The sequence below is a fragment of the Typha angustifolia genome, chromosome 7 (assembly GCF_048772165.1).
Source record: "Typha angustifolia cultivar Huaian chromosome 7, ASM4877216v1, whole genome shotgun sequence".
Taxonomy (NCBI): Eukaryota; Viridiplantae; Streptophyta; class Magnoliopsida; order Poales; family Typhaceae; genus Typha; species Typha angustifolia.
The window spans coordinates 3,291,059-3,314,400 of record NC_133245.1 but is presented as its reverse complement, the minus strand read 5'-3'; the positions used below and the strand labels follow the sequence as shown (position 1 = coordinate 3,314,400).

The following is a 23,342-nucleotide window of genomic DNA, read 5'->3' as shown; positions in this document are numbered from 1 at the left end:
ACCTGTTCAAAGACAACTACACTTTGTTAGCTGTTCGTAGTCTCGTAGAGGAGGGGACGCCCACTAAGCCTTGTTCCAGGATGTGCCAAATCTTATCTTGGGCCGGTCCGGTCTTCACATAGAAAGCCCGCCGTACATGGCCCATGATTTACGAAACCATCGTCCTCGTGACAAAAGCTAAGCCGTTGGATTGCGGCTCGGACTCTCCAATCACTAGTGAGACTGTGAGTATAGTCGGAGGCCCCACCTTATCACGACAAGTAAAAAATTTAATTCGCAGAAGAAGAAGAAGAAGGAAAAAAAAGAAAAGTCTGGGATATGTATCATTGTTCCAAAAAGAAAAACACTGATATAGTTAATTAGTCGAATCATAATACAGGAATTAAGCCACTATTCTAGACCATGTCATCCTCCTCTGTCTCCTCCTCTCGTCTGCTTCCCACGTTTTTTGAGGATTGGTATGGTTTAATTCCTCCAACTCCTCAGAGATGGCACTGCCGTCCGAACTCTCGTTCGGGCAGGAGAGCCCGAATCTCGAGGTGGCGAGATGGGCCCGAACCTTTTGGCTGCCGCTGAGCGCGACCTCCTGAAGGATACGAGCGCGACGTATGTACGCGACAAGGTTGAAGGCGGAGCTGCTGGAGAGCAAGGGAGAGAAGAGCACGAGTTGTTCGCGATCAAGGCTCGGTCCGGGAGATGATCCGAGAAATAAAGCGGTTCATGGACGGGTGCGGAAGCGAGTCGGGTTGAATGGTTGCTTGTTGGAATCTATCTTCTATTCTTATTGTTGGATAATTCGTTTCCTTGGTTTCTGGTTTGTCCGTCATCACGACCTTTGAAATAATGTCATCGTATATGGTGGCAAAAAATAAAGGCCGTAATGCTTGTATTTCCAAGAGACGGTCGAAAAAGTACTAAAAATGTAGTTTATTATTATTGTCTACGGACTTCCGTCACTAAAAAAGAGGAAGAAGAAAAAAAAGGTTTTCAGTATTGCAGAATGTTCTCCCCCTCGGCCCCTCCACACTGGAAATCAAGGAAAATAAATCGATATTTCTTTCTCATTCTATTCATAAGTCGCCCTTTTGTCGGTGTTATTCGTCAGATTTGTTTCCGAACTCATCCATGAACAGCTTAATAAATCGGACCATCTCACCGACCGGTTTTGACCATGGTTTAATAACGAAGAATCCATGCTCCTGCCCTTTGATCTCCAATAGTTCCACCTCCTTCCCCATCTCCTTCAACCTCGTCGCGTACTCCACGCATCGATCCCTCAATAGGTCGCGCTCCGCCGCCACCACCAGCAATGGCGCAAGATCCGCCGCCTCGAGATTCGGGCTGTCCGGCCCGAACGGGTTCCATAATGGATGGTCCCTCGTCGCGCCAGGTGGCAGCGACAGCCGGCAGAACTGGTCAAGTTGCTCGAGGGACAGCACAGCGCCCTCCTCGCAGTCAAGCTCGGACTTTGTCCTCTCCTCCCCCGCGAACGCCGGCATCACTAAAATAAACCCGCGGAGCCGAACCGGTTTCAGACCAGTTCGGCCGAACCGGAGCGCCATCTGGTGCGCCACGGTACCCCCTGCCGATTCGCCTGAGACGAAGACGCGGCTGAGGTCGGCGTGCTCGGACAGCCACGCGTCGGATCCCGATTGGTCGCGGAGCCAGAGGAGGGCCGCGGCTGCGTCGTCGAAGGAGGCGGGGAGGCGGTGCTCGGGTGCGAGGCGGTAGTCGACGGAGGCGACAATGACGTGGAGGTCGGAGGCAAGGCGGAGGCAGCACGCGTGTAAGTTGGGCGACGTGCGGGATCCGATGCAGAAGCCGCCGCCGCGGTAATAGACGAGGAGCGGGAGCTTATCCTCGCCGGCGGCGACAGGCGGCATGTAGAGGCGGAGGTAAAGGCCGTGGTTCGGGTCGAAAAGGAGATCCTTCCAGTCGACGGGGAAGTCCTCAGGGATAGCGACGGGGAAGATGGGTTCCGGGAAGCGGACGATGGTGCCATCGCTGAGGAATTGAAAGAAGCCATTGCACTCCTCGACGACGTAGGGAGCAGACGGCGAGGAGGAGGCCATGGTGGTAGTGGTAATACTGTAAGCTAAGGGGATTTTATGGCTGTCTTCTAGGTATATAGAATACACTGGTTGCTGTTAGGTCATCGAAGCAGGTAGTTATTGTTGACAAAATAATTACGCTATGACTGCAGCCTGCGGGGAAGGATTTTACTTGCGTGCGAAGAAATTAGTTGAGCCATCCTCAGTCATTACGTGGAATCGAGTCTTCTTTTGGTAGGAAAGAACTTTCAGTAACGTATGACCGCTTACGTTTGGTGGGTTTGACCCGTTTTGCTCACCTCACTCGGCCTGCATATTGTAATCAATTGGAAAATAGTATATATAAGGATGTTAGGTGTGGTAGAAATAAAAGTAATATATAAAATTATTGTGCATTGCCAAGAGGCTACGGGTGCTCTATATTTTTGAAATATCATAATCATTGCTATATCTTTTTTTTTTACTATTTTTTAATTTATAATTATAGTTAATTTCTAATCAAATATTCCTAACAGATTATTTAAAAAAAAGTATCTCATATAATATAGGATAATTTTTATTGTACTATAGTATTGAGTATAATATTTGGTAGTTTTGAAATTATTTTTAATAATTTATACAAAGGTAAGATATATTTTTAGATCTAAGTTATGTTTTAATCATGATTCATTATATTTAATTAATAAAATGATAATTTTGTGGCAATTATTATATTATGAAAAATATAGTGACGGGTATAATATTTTAAAAGGGTTCAATGGTAATTATATAAAATTTCCAAAGATAAAATGATTGTTAACTCAGCAATTATTTTAAGGGACGGTTTGATTGGCTATATTAACCTAAAAAATACTATTTAATTTGGTGCACTAAATTCCAAATATATATTTAAAAATTTAACTATAATAAAATGCATCATTTTGACACTCACTTAGGGAGTATTAATTACTAGAAAGTGGAAAATTAGTTCCTTTCATAAATTTATATGCTCTTGATGTTTAGTTGTAAAAAAAAATCAAATAAATAACTTCTTTATATACCAAAAATAGTTTTACTTTTTTATTTTAGCTTTATTCTTTAAAAAGAGTTACTTCATTCAATTTATTTACTTTATTATATCTCATTTTCACCTTATAATAATAATTATTATTATTATTCATGAGTTTAAAGATTAGATATGAGTTAAATAAAAAGTCAATCATTTTTAAATATAGAGTCACTTATGCCTCGCCAAATTTTAGTCAATATAATAAACTACTTAGTTTAAGTTCATGTCATGTGCTTCACTGAATAATTATTTCGAATCAAACACCGTTAAAATCTATATATTCTACTCCTCCATGTCAATTAAATCATCGAGTTATCAACCGAGTCAAGCAGTTGAGCCAAGCCACTAACATAAATCTCACTCTTTTTTTAGCTGAGTTTTATAAAATAGAGAGTTTTCTATTTGATTAAATAGAAAGGATTGGGTGTGTTATATTTGAACAAATAGGGAAAGGATTAGGATACTTGGGTTTTTCCTTTTTGTTTATTTCCAGTGGTTGATGAGGTTAATGGCACAAGCTTTTTTGAACCATCTTCGAGCATGAAGATACTTAGGTAGTTTCTCGCCGTACGATGGAGTGGTTTGTTAATCGACATCCTTTCTCATCTACTTTGCCTACGTTTGCATATAATTCTCTGTTTAAGCTACTAGATTACTGAATTAGAGCTAGCAAACCCTTCTATCTAACCTCTCACCAATGCATCCAAAGGTTTCTTGCAAGTCTAAATACACATCCACCCTCAAAAAATTTGCATACATGTTTGATTTGCAAAGCATAGCATCCGGCTGTTTCTGTAACAGTTTACAGAGATGCATAACGATAGAAGACCATCGTAATTTTATCGGATTTTAATCCACTTAATGTTTTCGCTTTCTTATTATTCACTTCTAAAGAAATTCCAATTCACATTAATTATGATGTCCTGCCAAGTTTTCTTTTTCTAAATTCTGTAGTGCTTAGTTGCAGAACTAAAAACAATCTGTTATAACTAGAAGTCTAAAGGAGCAGTAGATGATGCATAGAAAACTTCAATTTCATAAAAAAATTGGCAATGGAGCATAAACTTGTGATATCAAATGTTAACATTACATGGTGAGCTATTCCTCGAACAATACAGTGTTACGTTAATTCCATCCTTAAGCGTTGTGGCAAACAAACAAGCAGACCTTGGGACTCTGTTGTCTTCTTAAGAAGTATTAACTTTGGATGAGAAATATTATTCGGGGATGAGATAATTTAATTATCCTAAGAAGTGTATTTGATTTTAATGGACAGAGTTCGATTTTATATTCTAAAAACTTAAGCTATCAGAGAAGAATAAATTATACATTTTATATTTAACAATAGCTATACATATCTTCTTCGCCTAGACGGGAAAATAAAAAATATATATATATATATATATATTAACCATTCACCTCCTTTCTGTTAGGCATGTAAAAAACCTGTTCAACCCCCACTTAGTAGTTGTTCGTAGTCTCGTATAGAGAGTAAAGAGTAGAGAGTAAGAGACGACTACCAATGCGTCGTTCCAAATCTTAGCTTGGCCCAGTAAGAGGCTCAATTTTGCTAAGCCGTTGAATTAGCAATCACTGTAGAGGCCCACCTTATCGCCTTGGTTATCAGCAAGAAGAAAAGCTACTTTGCTAATTAGTTCTATCATACTACTGGAACAAGCCGACATACTAGACCATGTCATCCTCCTCCATCTCCTCCTCGCCGTCTGCTCCCTACGTCGTCGAGGACTGCCGTGGCCACCTCCAACTCCTCAGCGACGGCACTGTCGTCCGCTCCCCGCACCCTATCTTCCCCGTCGACGTCCCCAATGACTTCCCCGTCGACTGGAAGGACATCCTGTTCGACCCGAACCACGGCCTCCACCTACGCCTGTACATGTCGCGTGTCGCTAAGAATAAGCTTCCCGTCCTTGTTTACTTCCACGGCGGAGGCTTCTGCATCGGATCCCGCACATGGCCCAACTTCCACGCGAGCTGCCTCCGCCTCGCCTCCGACCTCCACGTCATCGTCGCCTCCTTTGATTACCGCCTCGCACCCGAGCACCGCCTCCCCGCCGCCTTTGACGATGCCACCACCGCCCTCCTCTGGCTCCGCGATCAGTCTCAATCCGACGCGTGGCTGTCCGAGCACGCCGACCTCAGCAGCGTCTTCGTCATCGGCGAATCGGCGGGGGGGACCATAGCCCACCAGATGGCCGTCCAGTTTGGTCGAACCGGCCTGAACCCGGTTCGGCTTTGCGGGTTTGTCCTAGTGATGCCGGGGTTCGTGGCGGAGGAGAGGACCAAGTCCGAGCTTGACTGCCTCGAGGGCGCGTTCCTGTGTCTCGAGCAACTCGACCGGTACTGCCGGCTGTCACTGCCACCGGGCGCGACGAGGGACCATCCCTTCTGGAACCCTTTCGGGCCGGAGAGCCCGAATCTCGAGGCGGCGGAGCTCGCACCGTTGTTGGTGGTGGTAGCGGAGCGCGACCTATTGAGGGATCGGGGCGTAGAGTACGCGACGAGGTTGAAGGAGATGGGGAAGGAGGTGGAACTATTGGAGATCAAAGGGCAGGAGCATGGATTCTTCGCTATTAATCCATGGTCAAAACCGGTCGGTGAGATGATCCGATTTATTAAGCTGTTCATGGATGAGTTCGGAAATAAATCTGATGAATGATGATGAGTGGACCGGGCGTAGCTTTGCTCATGCGTCACTCATGGGTAAAACCGGCTATTAATCGTAATTGTAATTTTTAAACTTGTATTTGGTACTGAAGTATTTGCTTATTTCTATAGAATGATGCTAAATAAAAGGTCGACCTATGAATAGGATGAAAAAGATCCTTGTGCAATAATATAATAAAAATAATAGGCTACATGCTTTGATTTCTTTCCACATTTATTAAGTAGTTTTTTAACTGTCCCCAGAGTATAAAAACGTTTCAGATTAGTTCCTAAATAGAGTGAACTTACTGGGTAATGTGTAAACTAAGATGTAATAACAGCTGAACCACGTTTTACAATCTGATACAAAGTCAGAATAATGACGTGGAAGACAAACATTATTCTCCGAAGGTCATGTGACAAGTTGACCAACGACAGGGGGGAACAACGAAAATAAGGAAACAAATTTTCAAAGAAGAAGAAGGATAGAAGATAGATTCCAACACGCAACCATTCAAACCGACTCGCTTTCGCACCCATCCATGAACCGCTTTATTTCTCGGATCATCTCACCGACTGGTTCGGACCATGGCTTCATCGCGAAGAACGCGTGCTCTTCTCCCTTGAACTCCACCAGCTCCGCCTTCTTCCCCATCTCCTTCAATCTCGTCGCGTACGCCACACCCGGATCCTTCAAGACGTCGCGCTCAGCGACCACCACAAGGATAGGGCCCATCTCTGCCGCCTCGAGACTTGGGCTCTCTGGCCCGAACGGGTTGCAGGACGGGTGGTCCCTCGTGGCGCCAGGCGGCAGCGACAGCCGGCAGTAGCTGTCGAGCTTCTCGAGCGCCAGCAACGCGGCGTCGTGGCAGTTCAGCTCGGATTTGGTCCTCTCCTCCGCCATGAACCCCGGCATCAATACAATAAACCCACAAAGCCGAACCGGGACCAGACCGGTCTGGCCGAACCGAACCGCCATGTGGTGGGTGATGTTGCCGCCCGCCGACTCCCCGATGACGAAGACGCGCGAAAGGTCGGCGTGCTCGGACAGCCAGGCGTCGGATTTAGATTGGTCGCGGATCCAGAGGAGGGCGGCTGCCGCGTCCTCCAAGGCGGCGGGGAGGCGGTGCTCTGGGGCGAGGCGGTAGTCGACGTTGGCGACGATGGCGTGGAGGTCGGAGGCGAGACGGAGACAGCACGCGTGGAAGTTGGGCCACGTGCGGGAGCCCTTGCAGAATCCGCCTCCGTGGAAGTAGACTAGGACGGGGAGCTTATTCTTGGTGGCCAGGATACGTGGCATGTAGAGGCGGAGGTGGAGGCCGTGGTTCGTGTCGAAAAGTAGGTCCTTCCAGTCGACGGAGACGCCATCAGGGACGGGGATGGGGGCAATGTGGTCCGGGGAGCGGAGGACGGTGCCGTCGCTGAGGAGTTGGAGGACCCCGGGTAACTCCTCGACGACGTAGGGAGGAGAAGATAGTGTAGACGAGGCGGAGGAGGCCATGGTGGTGGTGGTAGTGGTTGTGATGTAAGAGCTAAGGGAATTTTATAGCCGGTCTTCTAGATACGTAGAATATAGCAATCATAAGTTAATAAAGGGGCGATTGATATTGGGCCAATATATACTACCTGGATGGTTGGGTGTTGTTGATAAGGTAAGCTATGGCTGCGGAGGATCTTAGAGCTTTTGACTAAACTACCCCTCTTTTATATTTTATTTACCAAATAAATGGCATCTCAAATTTAATAACAAAATTTGTGTTGTGTAATATGCCGATAAGATAAATTTAATGTTTGACCTTTAGATTGAAATATGGAAAAATTGATTTTATGAAATGTCCAACTATTTAAACAATATGTTGAATACTTAGCCTTTTATGAGATAAAAAATTTAATCAAAATTTGGAGGAGCTTTGGATTTTTTTTTTATATAGATTCGGAGCATAGTTAGCTACAGATAATTACTACTTATTTTAATTTATAGGCCATTTTCATATCTTCACAACGAGATATTTTAAGAATAATTGAGCACAAAGTTATATTGGTATAAATTTTTTTTAATACTTTTATTTGTATCTTTCTTGTTTGAGGTTCAATTAGGCTTCAATCAAAATTATTATATTTATTTTGCTCTCATCTTCATAAATCATAACGATATATTATATGTCCAAAATGTACTATTGATTAGAAAGTTATGATATAAGTAGTTCAATATTTTAATAAGACATTGAATAATTTGATATTTTTAATTATAAAATATTTAGTTGTTTGGTGTTTTATGTGCGAATAAAGTGCTAAAATTTTTATTATTTTTTAAATATAAATATTGATCATATCAGTATTTTACTTAAAAAAAAAACGCCGAGAGAGTTTTAGGCTACAATAAAATAGACCCGGTATTAAAATTGAAGTGTAATTTATTTAAATAAATAAAGTTTTAAAAGAAGTATAGTTTGGTCAAAAAAATCGGAATCTTATGCCTACCGGATTTCTCAACGTTAGAAGTTTCGTGCACGCACTCATAGCTTATTAAGCGGTTTGGTGGGTTGGACCCATTTTGCTCTATTTTACAAGGATGACCCTGTCCCTGTGTGGTAGAGACAAAAGATGCCCAATCTAGTAAGTCAGTCTCTTTGGAAATAAATGAAATTGCCACGAAGTAGTCAGATTAGCCCTCGTAGTCAACATTTAACACCACCTTCAACGCTGGCACCTACTCATTGGTCAATTATGACGTCGGTGAATTAGGTGTGGTTGCTCGTCAATCAATTCGGTCGTGGATCTATTTAATGATAGGCTCTGATACGAGAATGTCTGTAGATCGTTGTGTAATAACAGTAGGCTATGTGGTGTGGTGTGATTTTATCCACATTTTTAGCAATTTTTTTGTTTAATTTCTGGTCAATTAAGATTTAGTGCAGACCACTGTTTGAACGACGTCAGAAGTCATTCAAGCTCTCCGTAGACATCCGGAAATTTGAAGATCGACCAGGATTGGTGTTGAATTGGCGCTTGATCAGCACTAGAAGAGGGACATAAACAGATATTGCACTACTCTATGTTTCGATCATTCAATTTCACCTGCAAATGGCATTCGAAATCACAAAGATTTTGCAAGAGGAAGCATTTCGTTTGTGTTGAGGAGAGATTTGAGGTTCGAGACTTATATTAGCACATCACTACAATAGTGGATAAGACATTGCACCACCACATCACCATTTTAATAATATTATATATATATATATATATATATATATGGATACTACTCTTTCAATCCATATCTGAATCCGTAAATACTATTAGATATCCATACAAATTCAAAATTAAGATAACTAGAAAAATTGTAGACCCATGCCTAACAAAAATTAAATATAAAAACTAGAATTTTAGTCGATTTTATTGCTACCGTATACCTCTCTTTCTCAATGGTGCTCATATGCCTACCGGCATCACTACCATGCAAGTGGGCGAGGCTCTTTTTAATTAGGAGAGGGTATGAGAGCCGTTAATAGTAGCCATTTGTGCTTGTCGGCATTTGTGTTTCTAATAATCTATTGATATTATTTGGTCCTAGATGTCGTGCTTTTGGGTCTAAGCGGGGGATTTTAGATTATTTAACTTTTGTAGATTTTCTAGGCTGTGTCTTAAACTATTGGGCTTACTAAATTTGCAAGTTGACTCAAAGCTATTATCTCATGAGAATTTCTTGGGTTATTTTTTATTTTTATTTTATATTATGTCTTTAGGATTAATACTTTATTTTAAAACTATAGTGTTGTATATTGTAGATCAAATGTGAGGCTGGTGTCAAAGAATATTTTATTTATTCTATATTTTTTATTTATATGAATTTGTATTAATGTAATATGTGGATGTTAATAAATTTTGAACTTTCTTTCGTAATTTTTATTTTTGCTATCAACGAAGGTCAAAACAAGTCAGGACAACAACAAAATTTCGAAAATCAAACATCCAAACAAGTAGATAATTTCTCTCATATATTATTAGTTATATTTTTATATAGATAAACTAACAGAATCTATAGATAAATTAATAAAAATCTACATAATTTTATATATCAAATTAATAAAACCTACGAATTCTATAGATCACAATTAAATAAATAAACTAATAAAATTAAAAAAATGACAAAAAAAGTCATAAAGTGAAATCTTAGGTATTACATCACTCAGGCTCGAAAGTACAGACTGAAAAAAGAAATCTTAATTTTTCTTAACAAATCACCTAATTATTAAATTTAATATGATTAGTTTTAAAATATTGGTAGAGTATATAAATTGTCAAGTTCCACTCGAACTTTGCCCTTATATAAAACTCATTTTTATAGATAAATAAACATATATTAATCAACTCAAACATGCGTCTCGCCTAATCTGATTTTGGCCTAGTTAACTTGGGTTATTACCTGGGCAAATGCTTTGACTGTTTGTGGATCGGTTATGGAAGTTAATTTCAGTTGTACCTAACCATCTATCTGCGGGGATCCGAGATTAACAGCGAACAGATACTTCGGACGACCGAGAATTTGCACTGCACGACCTTGTTTGCAGTTCTCTCGGACGCCGCCCACTAAATTGAATTATCTACCCCAGGGAGTAATTTAATAATCGAGCACGTCCTTTCAATAATAACCCATCATCATTGTTTGCACCGAGCAGCCACGCTTTCTTTATTGGACGCAAGTGGTGAAGAGTCTTTAATAATTTTGAGTAATAAATACATTATCCATCCATTCACATATATAATACAGCAACACAAATATGATATATGTATTACAGCAATAAACTCGGTCGGACGAACGAATCAATTTTATTGCACACGACCGATTCTAATCCCTTCCGAACTCGTCCATGAACTGCTTCATGATCCGGATCACCTCGTCGGCCGGTTCGGACCAGGAGTCGATGGCGAAGAAGCCGTGCTGCTGCCCCTCGAACTCCGCCACCTCCACGTGCTTCCCCCACTCCTCCCTCATCCTCCTTGCGTACTCCACCTCCCGATCCTTCAACATGTCCTTCTCCGCCACCACCAGCAGCATCGGCCCTGTCTCCACCGCCTCGAGATTCGGGCCCTCCGGCCCGGCCGGGTTGAACACCGGGTAGTCCCTCGTCGCGCCACGCGGCAGCATCAGACGACAGTACTGGTCGGCCTGTTCCAGGGACAGGAACGAGTCCTTGTCGCACTCCAGCTCGGACTTGGTCCGCTCGACCCCGCCGAAAGCCGGCATTAGAAGGATCGACCCGCGGATCCGGATCGGATTTAGACCGGTCGGGCCGAATTGGACCGCCATGTGGTGGGTTATGTTCCCGCCGGCCGACTCCCCCGAGAGGAAGACGCGAGCGGGGTCGGCATGTTCGGCGAGCCACGCGTCGGAGGCCCATTGGTCCCGGAGGAAGAGGAGGGACGCGGCGCCGTCCTGGATGGCGGCGGGGAGCTTGTGCTCTGGGGCGAGGCGGTAGTCAACGGAGGCGACGATGACGTGGAGGGAGCTGGCGAGGCGGAGGCAGCACGAGTGGAAGTTAGGCCACGTGCGGGAGCCGAGGCAGAAGCCGCCGCCGTGGTAGTAGACGAGGAGGGGAATTTTACCCTCATCGGCGTTGATGACACGTGGCTTGAAGAGGCGGAGGCTGAGGTCGTGCGCCGGGTCGTAGAGGACGTCCCTCCAGTCCACCTCGGCTTCGGCGTCATGGGCGGTGCTGACGTGGATGAAGGGTTCCGGGGAGCGTAAGACGGTGCCGTCGCTGTAGAGGAGTATGGTGCCACGGCAGTCCTCGATGACGTGAGGACGAGATGGTGGTAGCGGAAGGGTGGAAACGTCGGCGGCTGAGGAGGAGGAGATGGTCGTCATGGATTTGTTGGAGACCTGGGGACTGTGAGGAAGAGAGTTGAGGAATTCTTTTTTGTATTATTATGTTTAGAAGTAGGTAATCGTTGGTGTGCTTGTCCAAGGATTGGGCTCTCTCTATATATACGGTTTGGTTTCCCGCATTTAGATAGATGCTCGACGTTTCTAATTGCTGAAATAAGAAGATGACCAAATTGCTGACGCCTGACCGGCCTAAGTTTGACCTTTGCGGACCTATTATTAGCGATCTAGAATTAAAGTTCTAGAAACTGTAGTCGTAGGACGCAGCGTGCAAGTTGTGATGGATATTTAGTTTGGTATCCGACTTTTTGTGGATACCAGAGTTTTGTATCTTTATGCAGATATAAATAATAAATTAAAATACGTATGTTTATATGTATAAAGTTTTATGAGAAATATATGTATATTTGATTAATAGCCATGTTTTCATCTAGCGGATCTGTTAATTAAATTTACTATTCATTTCATTTATCTAAAAAATCATAAATATATAAATATGTTTTTACCCCTTTTGTGTCGACAACTTGGAGCCGAATATTTTCACTTATAAAAACATCCTCAAATATATTTCATCAATGTGCACTGACACTAAGCACCATAAAGTATTAGGGTTCAAAAACAAATATCCTTTAATCCTCCTCACTCATATTCTCTTGGGTCATTATGCTCGCCGCCCTCATCGCTCCTACCCCTCCTTGCCACCATCGACGCATCATCCTCTCTACCTCTATCACGTCTGCTGCTCATTGCTCACTCCAGTAGTAAGATATCACATCAGACAAATTTTATTACTTTGATTGTATTTTCTTCCGTTATTTATATGAGCTAAAGTTGTTATATTGCTGAGTTAGTTGGTTATGTTGTATGTCCCGGGTATTATTTTATTTAGATCCACTACACCCTCTAATCTTAAAACTAATTATTTTTCATTGTGCCAGTGATCACATCTTTTATGATCTTATAAACCTGAATGGAATTGCAGGCTATTGACTTTACACAAAGAAAAGCTTGATAGTACTCAATTAACCTATCACATCATCAGAATTCTACTCCTCCAAATTTGAATAGAAAATTTTCTACCTTCAAAATTGCATCAGTTAGATTTGTTAATGTGTAGGAGAGGATATCATTGTGATACGAGCTAAAACAAACATAATAAATATAAAATTAGCAGATATAAGCAGGGGTAAAATAGTAATTCCAGACCGGATGGGAGCTATTAATCATTCCATCAATTCGTGGCACGAGTCTTATGCTTTCAATTTGCAGGCGACTGGTACTCCATTTCGGCGGAAGAGTTGAACTACGAAGCTTCTATTCCGTAATTAGATGAGCGAGCCTACCTCAGTGGTTGGAGAGAGTAAGGAGAAGCGTGGAATCGATCTTTCCGTGGTAGGAAACTTCCAATAAGCTAGAACTCTATCCATCTAGAGAACGAATCTAACATGTCTATGAAAGAAGTGAAAGGGACCGAACTGGCATGTGTTCGTGGAAACCATCTAGAAGAATATATTTATAGTTGTTGCATCACATCAATGAGATGATTTATTATAGTTTGAAAAAGAATAATGATTCGGACAATAATATGTATTATACTCTTAACACATCCCCTTATTACAATTAAGGCACAGTTCTATCTTACCCATGATAAAAAAAGTGCCAATATGATTATTCTATAAATGCAGGGGTTTATACTTAAATAGATTTTTTAATGTAGAGTTATATGCACATACTTTAAACTTGTCGTCATTTTTATATTTTGATTACAAAATTGGCTGAGTTATTTGACCTATAAAATAATACAATATTATGTCTTTAACAATACCATCTTGGTTACATCTGAAATGGTGGAGTTGATTAGAGTTAATTTTTATACTGTGGCTGGATTTCTTGTTATTAAAGATGTTGTGAAATCAGCTGAGCACACGAGCTGTGCTTCATCTGAGCGTTTGTAGTCCAACGGTTAGGATAATTGCCTTCCAAGCAATAGACCCGGGTTCGACTCCCGGCAAACGCATTCTTTTTACTAAACTCTCTTACTTGGTTTTGACAAAATTATAATAGTTTCAACTCATCTAAAATACTACCGGTAAATTGTCAAATCTTGCACTTCAGTTAAGAGTACTATAAGCACTTAAGTTGATAATACATTAATGTTTTGTATGAAATCGAGTCAAACTTTCTTTAAGGGTTTAAAATATAATTAACTATTTATTTATTTAATTTTTTTATGAAAATCATGTAAGATGATAATTTCGTTAATTTTAAACATGTAACAAAAATAGAAAAAAAAAAGCGCATTAAGCCTGGAGGTACAAAATCTAAGTAGAATAACACTAAATTACTCAAGTATGATAGGCCAAGTAACCTAAGGTTCATCGTGACTGTCATGGATCTTGAAGTGGAATAGCTACAAATGTCTTAAATAAAAAAAATTAGAAAGGCTCGACTAACGTGGAAGTGGTTCAACATAGTGGACAGAGACAAATGATGACGGTGGATAGCGAGGTAAACAATGAGGAACAATGAGAGTAAGTGGTCAGGAGGAGGAGAGGAACAATAAGAGTGGCAGATGACTACGATGGGCAGTGAGGTAAACGATAAGGAACAATAAGAGTGAGTGGTTAGGAGGAGGAAGTAACAGCTAATAATGGTCAACAAATTGATGACAAGATACAAAGAAGACCGAGGTGCGAGCCGTGGTGACTACAAGGTGGTGGAGAAGAACGAATAATGAGGGGGACAAGAGATTGGGAGAAAAGAGAAGTAAATCTAGAAGATAGGGGAGAGAAAATGAGGTGAAAGCAACAAGGGAAAGTAAGTCGTCATCATTTTTGTTTTCAAAGAAAGAAGGTAATTTGGAAAGATATAAAGGAGGGAGAAGGAATATGTCGCTTCACTCCACTGTCTATTTAGCTAGAGAAGTGGAGAGGGGAGAGATTGCAGGCGACGTCAAAACCCTCCAGAGAAATTGAGAAGAAAATAACCCAAATCTTATAAGATTAAAACTTTAAAAGTCAAAAAGAGATAATCACACAGTGAACTGTTGCCAATTTTTATATAAACCATTAATTTAACTCCGTTAACTGTGGAAAGTATCTAAAATGTCTATTTCGTTGAGAAAAATTGACTTATATGTGTTATTTAGAGAAAAAGAAGTTATGAATTAAAAAGAATATTAACGTTGTGGTTGAAACCTTAAGGCGCGCCAGATAGGGGTCGAACCTATGACTTTCTGCTTAGGAAACAGACGCTCTATCCACTGAGCTACAGGCGCTTCGTTTTTAATTTTGGATTTATTAACTTGAATCTTATTTTCTTATTTGCCGCTCCATCAGAATTTAAATCGACCTCGAATCCATTCCTCCGCCAATTTCCACCGCCCTCCGCTATGGACACCGCCATCTCCACCTTCTGCAAAGCCCTCTCCTCCTTCCTCCGCCACGTGGACACCGCCTCCCGAACCCTCTCCGACTCCATCCAGCGGCGTCCCATCCCCCTCGGTAATCTCACCACCCCCTCCTCCCGATCCCCTTCTCTCTCCTAATCCTTCTCTCTTCCTCAGATTCCGCCGCCTCCGCCTTCCTCCAATCCCTCGATCGCCGCGTGTCCTCTACGAGCAGCGATCTCGAGCTCCTCAACTCCATGGCCTTCGCCACCGTCTCGTTCGAGGAGCTCCTCGGCCACTGCAACGAGGTGCATAAGACTAACCTCAAGTACATCTCCGACCTCCAGGAGCGTATGGTAGGGTTCGGGTATGTTCCAGGTGAGTAAACTCTAAGTTAGAACTTAGACTGACTTGCTATTTGGTGCTCTTGTTGTTCTTTTGTGAGTTTGTTGATTCTTTTATTAGAGGTGGATGCCGAAGATGGAGAGGGGGAAGGCAATCCTGACATCGATTCGAAAATTTTGAACCCCGGTGATGGAGTAGAAAGATTGGATCTTGCTTGCGGTTCGGTGTCTGCAGTGAGATCAAGCAGGAAGCAACTGGATGATAATTCATTGTATCCTTTTTTAGATGAAACCCTAATTTGAGATGAAATTAGATCTACAAAGATAAGACCTATAATCTGGAAATAATTTTGGTATGACGAGTATTATGATTTTGAAGTCTCTGTTCCTTTGACTGGAAACGGTATTTGACTGTATTCCTTAACGACCAATAAGATTTGAGGACTCCATCTCGCTGCGGAATCTTGGATTTTCAGATGCTTGCCTAGCCACTTTAGCATCCGAAGGTACGACAGAGTTCTATTACAAACTTATTTTTTACAACAAGCAGCTGTAGTAAGTAGTGCAATATAAGCTTCAAGATGTTCCTGTGAATAGATGATAAATTTGAGATGGTGTCATAGGCAGTGATAAATCATAAAGTGATATTCCTGAATGCCACTGCAAATGTAAAAATGAACTTCCATAACTAGTGTTTCCTGTGAATGTCTCAACCTTATTTATTTCTTGAAAATGAACTCCAAAAGTATTTTCCAGTTGCTACAAGTGTGCATTTTATGAAATGTTGTTTACTGCTACTAGTATTTAGTAACTTATGTTACTTCGCTTCTGACATGTTGCCATTATCATGGATTCATGTCCAACATCTGATATTCAACTTTTTGTTGGGAGGATAAAACATCGAAAACTAATTGAAACTTTTCTCAGATGATGAATATCTTGCAAGCCCAAGGAGAGTTTCCGAAAGATTTATGAGGTTAAGTTTACAGATTTTCTGTTTTGAGGTTTCCAAATCATTTTTTCCTTTCTTTTGATACCTTGCTTTTCTTACTTGATTTTTGGTGATCTATTTAGTAATGGTGTTGGCCGACCTCATGAAAAGACAACAGAATCTCAATCTTCTGAGAATGGTTTAAGTGCCCAAGGTGCTGTATAAAATGTGTTTTTGGCGCATTATCCTGTTATGATTTTATAGCTCTCATGTATTTGCTTGTCTACTGATTTTTGTTGTGGTGTTTGAGAAGATGGAAGTGCAAGAGAAGCAATGTTGAACGCCACAAAAGATGACTATGATAACCTTCCTTCTTACATGAAAAGTCTAGCATCGTGGGAGGTATAAATTTTATTTTGCATGGCTAATGAGATTCTTAGTAGTCCTTATGCCTAAAATTGTTCTGTTTCTCTGATATTAGATTTTATTTGGTTACTACTGAACAGTGAGCACTTTTGGTTCCTTGCAAATATCACTGAATGCTTCTCTCATATTATGAAACTCGAGATGCTACACACTTTTTTTTAGCATAGTGCCTTGCTTTCCTCTGACCAGCCCAATGATTAGTAGGCCTTTACGGTGGGATTTTGTGCAAATCTTGTAAAGTCTTTCCCAAGAATGTCACAAAGTTCATAAATATGGTAGTCCTCAATTATTCACAAAAGATGAAAGGAAGGTAATCAATAATATGGAATGCCATATCCTTTACTGTTTGCTGTATATGTTTTATGACATTAAGATGGCCGTAGTACAGTGTCTTAAATAGGAACTAGTGACGATTGTTAGGTGTCCACCAGATTGATAGGTTCTCTTGTCATACCACTTATAACTTGACATTTATGTTTTTCCTCCACCTTTTAACTACTTCTATGGACTCTCCATCTTTTAGGGAACCGGTTATTATCCCATCATCATTCAGAAAAGGTTTATGGTCAGAGCCATACTTAGAAAGTGCTCTAACAATAGATAAGGGGAAATTATCCTCCCAATTGGTAGAAGTAAACAAGTAGAGCCATCATAGGATCTTTTCCTCATTTTGCACCAAGCATACTTCCTTCCAAACATTCTTATTCCATAAATTTCAAATTATTCAACAGTTTGATCACGGAGGGACTTAAATGCTAGTAATTTTCACTTATATTGTAGCAAAACATATCTGACCATTCTAGAGTTGGACCTCACTTTCAATCTGTCATGCTTGGAATAGATGATTCATCTCTCTTATGATGCAATTAACCAGTATATATTTTTCCTAGAAAGAAGTAACACTATATAGTAAACAAGTTGTCTTGCAATCTTCTTATTTCTGTTTTCAAAGAACCAACAATCTTTTCTTTAACACTATTTTTTTTGCTTTATGAATAAAGAACAAATTCTGCATAATATTTGGTTTAGTACTTCCATCATCTTGTGAGTGTAAAGATCAAAATTTTGTTTACTGACGTACCACTTGTTTTACTATGTATTGGTGATACTGTTGTTACAGGCAAGTGTACATCTTCTCATTAGTAGTTTAGGATGAATCATTTCCATGATAGCCACAAGGAACTTTTTGGTCAGACAAAATAGTATCAAAACGATAAGCAATGCATGGTCTTTTTATCTTTTCTAATTTTATTATATATTCCTTGGATTTTTCAAGGACCTACCGCTACAAAATGTCATAATTTGGTTTTTACTTGATTTTGTTGTCATTTATTGCTTGTTGTAGGAGTTGCAGGAAGCAGTTGTCAAGTTAAATGTGTACTTCTCCAAGGGTAGAGATGAGGAAAGTAAAGCCTTCAAACAAGATGATGTTGAAACAATAGGGCTGGGTATGTGAACTCAGTGACTTGTCTCCACAGTTTATGAGATCTGGCTAGCTGATCCTTTTGATCCCCTTTGCAAGCCTGTTAGATTAACTCTGCACTGGCAGCTACTGTCACCTTAGAGATAATAAACTCTTATGACAGATTCAATTGGTATAATTGAACTGTGGATTTATGACATCTCATGTATCGTACTAATTGTCAGTGTGATGTGTTAGATGAACCTCATTCTTCCTAAGAGACTCAGAAGTAAGTAGTTTTTTTTTTTTTTTCTGATGCCTTAATTGTATGTTGCAGGGCGCAAAGGAAGATCTTACCTGTTACTACTCTTACGGATGAACCAGCTAGCTGTGGAGACCATTGATGGTTCCATTTTCTACCGCCTACGAATTTGATTGTTCCTGAATTTAGTGTCTGTGCATGCTGATGCTTATCTTCTTTTCAAAAGTTTGTATCGCTTCATTCAGATTTTATCCTTTCAATAATTCTCATTTCAGGAGAAATGCCAGTATATGAATGCCATGCATGCCTGGAAACTTGCAGATGGAAAAATGTCTATTCCATGATTTTGGCCTCTATGACGCCTGCTCTTCTGATTCTTTTAAGTCATTAAAAGCCTTTAAAGTCTTTTCAAAGTGATTCCTGAAGGCATCTGTGATTTGAGCACCATATTCTTGTGTCACTTTGTATATTTCTTTTATAATGCTTAATTCTGTTTCAGAGCTTATTTTAGATGACAAAGGAATGAACAGTGAATATAGTGTGCTATCAATTATCTTATTCCGTTATGGATGTTGCTGCTGTTTTTCTTACAGTTATTTCATTCGTTTTCATGACTTTACCTGTCGATTAACTTACCATAGGAAGGTTAAACTCTTTTCTAAGTTTTCTCATTGGTTAGACTCTAAATATACTGTAATCCATTTGATTTTGACTCACTGCAAAATTTAAACCAGCCTCTTGAAATGCCTACTGAGGCTTGTATATATTCCAATTATACTCTTTTCCTCTTTTCTTGGCAATCTACAATTTGGACGGTTCTAGAATCTACCGTCTCACAGGTGTGGTTCTTCCAATTCTTTTTCTATTACTATCATATGAATTTAGTTAACTAATTTCTACCATAACTAGATCGTTTCTCTATCATGCCAGTTATATATATGGCTTCCAGGGTCTGACGCCAAGGGTACGTGGACGGTTGGCCAGTCGTCTCACGAATCTCGAGAGCTCCTGCAATCAGACCTTGATTTGATCAATTGAGGGTCTGGTCTAAGGCTTAAAAAAGGGATAGCGTTCTCTTTCCTTCTTCATCTCTGCTTTCTATAACCCGCACAATATGATCTCCTCCGTCGTCCTCCCAAGACTGCGGTGGGTCGGGTCACCGCCTAAGCTGTGGCCGAGATGCGTCTCCATCTCGCCCATCTCCTCCTCCTCGACTCGGTGCTCCGCCCTCGAGCCACCTGACGTCCCCCGCCTTGCCGATGCCGCTCGCATCTCTCTCTCCCCTCAGGAGGTACTACGAATGCTCTCCTCGTCTCCCCAACCTTCTCTCGTTCTTAGGGTTTCGGGATATGTCATTACGGTTTCGTCTCTCTTGTTGCCTTCTAGGTTGAAGAATTCGCGCCCAAGATTAGACAAGTCATCGACTGGTACTCCGATTCACCTCTCTTTTCTTGCCTTCTAGATTTCGGAGTTGAATTGAATGACTACTTTCTTATGAGAAATCCCTTTCGTTCGTCTTGCCTTTTTTCCGAATATGCACATCTACTAGCCTATGTTACCTTCTCTCGCTCTTACTTTACTGTCTAGACTATGATTTTAGAAGTTATTCTCTACCTACATTTTTTTTTTCATTCTTTATATCAAACATTAATGGTATAAAAGGGTATTGAAGCTAGAAGTGATTCCTTTATTCTTTGCCTTGATAACAGGTTCGGGCAACTTCAGGCTGTCAATCTTGAAAGTGTTGAACCTTCGTTTCGAGCCAGTACGTATAAGATTTTATTGAATTTATCATATATATTCATGCTGGCAAGTGTCAACCTAGATTGAATTAGCGTTCGTTGGTTCCATCAAGTTTAGCTTGTATTTGACACCTATATTGACATGTCAAGCATTTGTAGGTTTTATGTTTTGGCAGCATACCATTACTTGAACAAGATGAATTTCTATGAATGACCTTATAATGACATGATTTGATTTAATAAAGCAAGAAATGGTGTTAATATTCAGTCGCACAACTAAATTCGTCAAAACTTGATTTTGATCTTGTTGTTTGGTCAGAAATATGCATATTTTTTTTATTCTTGGTGCTGGAAATTAATACCACCGAATTGCTCCTCTCATTCTAGGTGTTTCTAGCAACACAAAACCATCTTGACTTGTGTATCCAGATTAATGCTCATCTTCCACATGTTTGACCTTGTTTTATCCATGTATTACTGGATTGCATTTGTTTATTCTGGTGGCTCTTAGTTTCTTTGCAATAGTCCTATCATCATCGTCATCATCACCTATTGTCTTCTTGCTGTTATTGTTACTGCTGCTTCTGTTATTATTTTGAAGCACATGTAGAGCATGGTGCCTTCATCACAGAACTAGTGAAGTTAATGCAATACACGAGGCTCAAAACATGTGGAGTTTGAGGCAAGATGCAAGAAGTCTTACTCTCCTTCACAGAGGGGCTATTCAGTAACTAATTGTACGACACATGAAATATACTTGGCCACATAGTTTAAGCAACCTTGCTGTTTATGCTAATCTAAACTGGCACACACGGGCATGCACATGCACCGCACCCAATTATTCATTGTAAATTGATGGAAAGGGTTAATCAGTTTATGGGCAACATTAGTCTCATTGTAAACTCATCAACAGAAACAGCTGATTATTGGGGTTTTTAGGCTCTAGAAGAAATGAAACCTAAGGTCGCATGCCTGAGTTGTAAGGTTCTCGTCAATGAAAAATAATTGGGAAATCACATTAGATCAGCAAAGATGAAAAATTAAAGAGTTTCATATTGATCATTGCATCTTATTGATTCAAGTATTTCTCGATCACATAAAATTGAATATTTAGTTAGATATTTCACAGAAGCTTCAGTCATACAATTGATCTATTTGGTGGAGTATAACTTTCTATTTGGTATGATATCCATGAAGATACGAACTGGTTTGATTCGATTCGTAATGGTTTTGGACAGATTTTTACATGAAACTTTTGAGGGTTATTACGAATTATTTAACCGTCGGATCCTTTTGAAATTTGAGTTTTTGTTGCTTTGGAAGAGAGCTTTTCCATGGATTGAAGATCTCAGGATTTTGTCGATTAGTTGAGTTACCAAATAGTGGCCGAAGGTCAATATGAAATCTATTACCCAAGAGGAATAGAAGATGAAGAAGAGTAGGCCGTCTCTTAGGGATAAGGATGGTGCAACGAACGAGAGAAATTATGAGTTGAATGAGATCTTGCCAACGGAAGATGTGGCATCAATTAGTGAGGAAGGAGGTGGGGGAAGTTGTAGCCTTCCGCTAAGATGAGAGGGAAGAGATAGAATTTATTAATTCATTAAATTAGGGCTACACTGCACATATATATAGAAGTTAGTCATAAATTGACTCAAATTAGATTTGGCTTAAGAGCTTACATTAAAGATAAACATGACTTAGTTAAATCAATCTTTCTTATTCTTTTGAAAATTAGCCATTCGTTTCGCCATAGATAGAGTTCGAATTTAAAGAAACTTTGAATGTGAAAGTTCTAGATCGTGACGTCGATCTTATCAAGGTTGTTTCATAATATTTGAATATCTGATGAATATTTTTTTAAAACTACGCAGAAGTTAACTGAACTGAACTTAGCTAATTTAGTAAACTGTAACCTATTTAGATTGTAATTAAACCACATAAGCAGAATAAATAAAATAATTAAACTCAATCCATTAAGCCCAATATTTCCTTGATGTGATCTTATCTGATCTGGTTCACATCACATGATTTAAGATTGGCTGAGTTTCTGACTTGGGATTGATTTGAGACTGGGAACAACTCATTGTTTCCGAAATTGGCATTACCTTTTTAAATTTTCTCTGCTAGATTTTAATTCACATTATAAAGACCAAGTTTTGCATGCATTGATTGTGTCCAGTAGTTCATGTTATCCGATAAACCCGTTTTGCACACAGGTACTGAAGCTGCTGATTGTTCGCGAGAAGATATTCCAGAAACTTTTGATAACAAGTTAGGAATATTGTGCTCTACCAATCACACCTGCTTCCATAGTGGATATATGCCTTTTCTTTATTTTGACCAACACAATTATTCTTATCGAACACAGGGAGGCCCTAATAGAAGCTCTTCCCAGTTATGATGATCCATACATTAAAGTTCCAAGAGTGCTGAACAAGGAGTGAAGATTGTAGCTTTATAGTGTTACTGGCAACACTTGTATAACTCCATCTGCAGGTAAGTGTTCTACCCACAGGTATTCTACTACTTTGGCACTGTCAATCGATCTTGTTACTGCTACAGCATTGAAAGATTGACGCTCTGTTATGTTCCAAAAGTGCCCCTACTATTGCATTGCTGAATTACTGTTTTGCGTTTCGTTTCTAACTGTGGAGATCAGTAATTGTTTTGCAGTGATTTCTTTTATTCAGTCTTGTCAAATTGCATTTTTCTGCTGCTCGTTTAGTATTGCTGCCAAGCTGTATCTAGGTTTGTCATCAGACCAGATTGTTCGTTATATAATGCAGATTGCTTGCTTATAAAATATTTCACATTATCGTTAATGTCTGTGCATTTTTCCTGGGTTGGCAGCGGAAAGCTTATAAACAAGCAACAGAAAATATAAATAGAAATAATGACACGGAATTATGAAAGATAATAGGTAAATTTGCATTTTGTTCCTCTAATTACTGAACCGTGGCCAAATGAAAAATCTCCAATACATTTGCATCTGACAGTAACCTATATATATATATATATATATATATATATATATATATCCATCCTGTTCAGTTCATTAATCTTTCAACGACCACGTTTTGAAACGAATCTAAACTTACAAGCATGCATGAGAACTATGTCCTGCCAATAAAACAACCAAGTTTTCTCTCTTAAACCAATCTGATTAGTATTCGAATCCAGAAATACTAATATACATG

At 40.1% G+C, this 23,342-nt stretch overlaps 5 protein-coding genes and 2 non-coding genes across 11 annotated transcripts; 3 read left to right on the top strand and 4 right to left on the bottom strand.

Moving 5' to 3' along the window:
- Positions 1 to 365: 365 nt before the first annotated feature.
- Positions 366 to 2,312, bottom strand: LOC140762966 (strigolactones hydrolase CXE15-like). The gene has a single exon (XM_073100962.1). It carries the CDS (start codon positions 2,070 to 2,072, stop codon positions 1,095 to 1,097), a length of 978 nt encoding a protein of 325 aa, XP_072957063.1. The 5' UTR covers positions 2,073 to 2,312; the 3' UTR covers positions 366 to 1,094.
- A 2,215-nt stretch (positions 2,313 to 4,527) lies between these two features.
- LOC140763408 (strigolactones hydrolase CXE15-like) lies at positions 4,528 to 5,940 on the top strand. The gene has a single exon (XM_073101589.1). It carries the CDS (start codon positions 4,793 to 4,795, stop codon positions 5,774 to 5,776), a length of 984 nt encoding a protein of 327 aa, XP_072957690.1. The 5' UTR covers positions 4,528 to 4,792; the 3' UTR covers positions 5,777 to 5,940.
- Positions 5,941 to 6,277: 337 nt separating this feature from the next.
- LOC140762129 (strigolactones hydrolase CXE15-like) lies at positions 6,278 to 7,264 on the bottom strand. The gene has a single exon (XM_073099744.1). The coding sequence runs from the start codon at positions 7,262 to 7,264 to the stop codon at positions 6,278 to 6,280; it is 987 nt and encodes a 328-aa protein (XP_072955845.1).
- Positions 7,265 to 10,476: 3,212 nt separating this feature from the next.
- Positions 10,477 to 11,793, bottom strand: LOC140763326 (strigolactones hydrolase CXE15-like). The gene has a single exon (XM_073101459.1). The coding sequence runs from the start codon at positions 11,627 to 11,629 to the stop codon at positions 10,610 to 10,612; it is 1,020 nt and encodes a 339-aa protein (XP_072957560.1). The 5' UTR covers positions 11,630 to 11,793; the 3' UTR covers positions 10,477 to 10,609.
- A 1,799-nt stretch (positions 11,794 to 13,592) lies between these two features.
- On the top strand, positions 13,593 to 13,664 carry TRNAG-UCC (transfer RNA glycine (anticodon UCC)). The gene has a single exon. It is a non-coding gene; the product is annotated as a tRNA-Gly (tRNA).
- A 1,187-nt stretch (positions 13,665 to 14,851) lies between these two features.
- On the bottom strand, positions 14,852 to 14,924 carry TRNAR-CCU (transfer RNA arginine (anticodon CCU)). Its single transcript has one exon. It is a non-coding gene; the product is annotated as a tRNA-Arg (tRNA).
- Positions 14,925 to 14,978: 54 nt separating this feature from the next.
- LOC140763847 (uncharacterized) lies at positions 14,979 to 22,967 on the top strand. Of its 5 annotated transcripts, none has more exons than XM_073102214.1 (14): positions 14,979 to 15,150; positions 15,213 to 15,413; positions 15,501 to 15,651; positions 15,815 to 15,885; positions 16,307 to 16,355; positions 16,454 to 16,524; positions 16,624 to 16,712; positions 18,091 to 18,184; positions 18,476 to 18,544; positions 18,676 to 19,691; positions 19,787 to 19,827; positions 20,110 to 20,165; positions 22,362 to 22,416; positions 22,514 to 22,967. In XM_073102214.1, exons 1-10 carry the CDS (start codon positions 15,039 to 15,041, stop codon positions 18,789 to 18,791), a joined length of 1,023 nt encoding a protein of 340 aa, XP_072958315.1. In that variant the 5' UTR covers positions 14,979 to 15,038; the 3' UTR covers positions 18,792 to 19,691; positions 19,787 to 19,827; positions 20,110 to 20,165; positions 22,362 to 22,416; positions 22,514 to 22,967. The 5 variants fall into 5 exon arrangements, with proteins under 5 accessions (XP_072958315.1, XP_072958313.1, XP_072958314.1 ...); XM_073102212.1 differs by having other exon boundaries at positions 14,980 to 15,150; positions 18,082 to 18,184; XM_073102216.1 differs by having other exon boundaries at positions 14,982 to 15,150; positions 18,082 to 18,184; positions 18,476 to 18,590.
- Positions 22,968 to 23,342: the final 375 nt, after the last annotated feature.

Excerpts from the sequence above, each read along its gene's own strand:
- LOC140762966 (XM_073100962.1), bottom strand. The coding sequence starts at position 2,072 with ATGGCCTCCTCCTCGCCGTCTGCTCCCTACGTCGTCGAGGAGTGCAAT.
- LOC140763408 (XM_073101589.1), top strand. The coding sequence starts at position 4,793 with ATGTCATCCTCCTCCATCTCCTCCTCGCCGTCTGCTCCCTACGTCGTC.
- LOC140762129 (XM_073099744.1), bottom strand. The coding sequence starts at position 7,264 with ATGGCCTCCTCCGCCTCGTCTACACTATCTTCTCCTCCCTACGTCGTC.
- LOC140763326 (XM_073101459.1), bottom strand. The coding sequence starts at position 11,629 with ATGACGACCATCTCCTCCTCCTCAGCCGCCGACGTTTCCACCCTTCCG.
- LOC140763847 (XM_073102213.1), top strand. The coding sequence starts at position 15,039 with ATGGACACCGCCATCTCCACCTTCTGCAAAGCCCTCTCCTCCTTCCTC. Across the intron at positions 15,886-16,306 it reads AGCCACTTTAGCATCCGAAG|ATGATGAATATCTTGCAAGC; the intron begins GTACGACAGAGT and ends AACTTTTCTCAG. Across the intron at positions 16,525-16,623 it reads GAATGGTTTAAGTGCCCAAG|ATGGAAGTGCAAGAGAAGCA; the intron begins GTGCTGTATAAA and ends GTGTTTGAGAAG.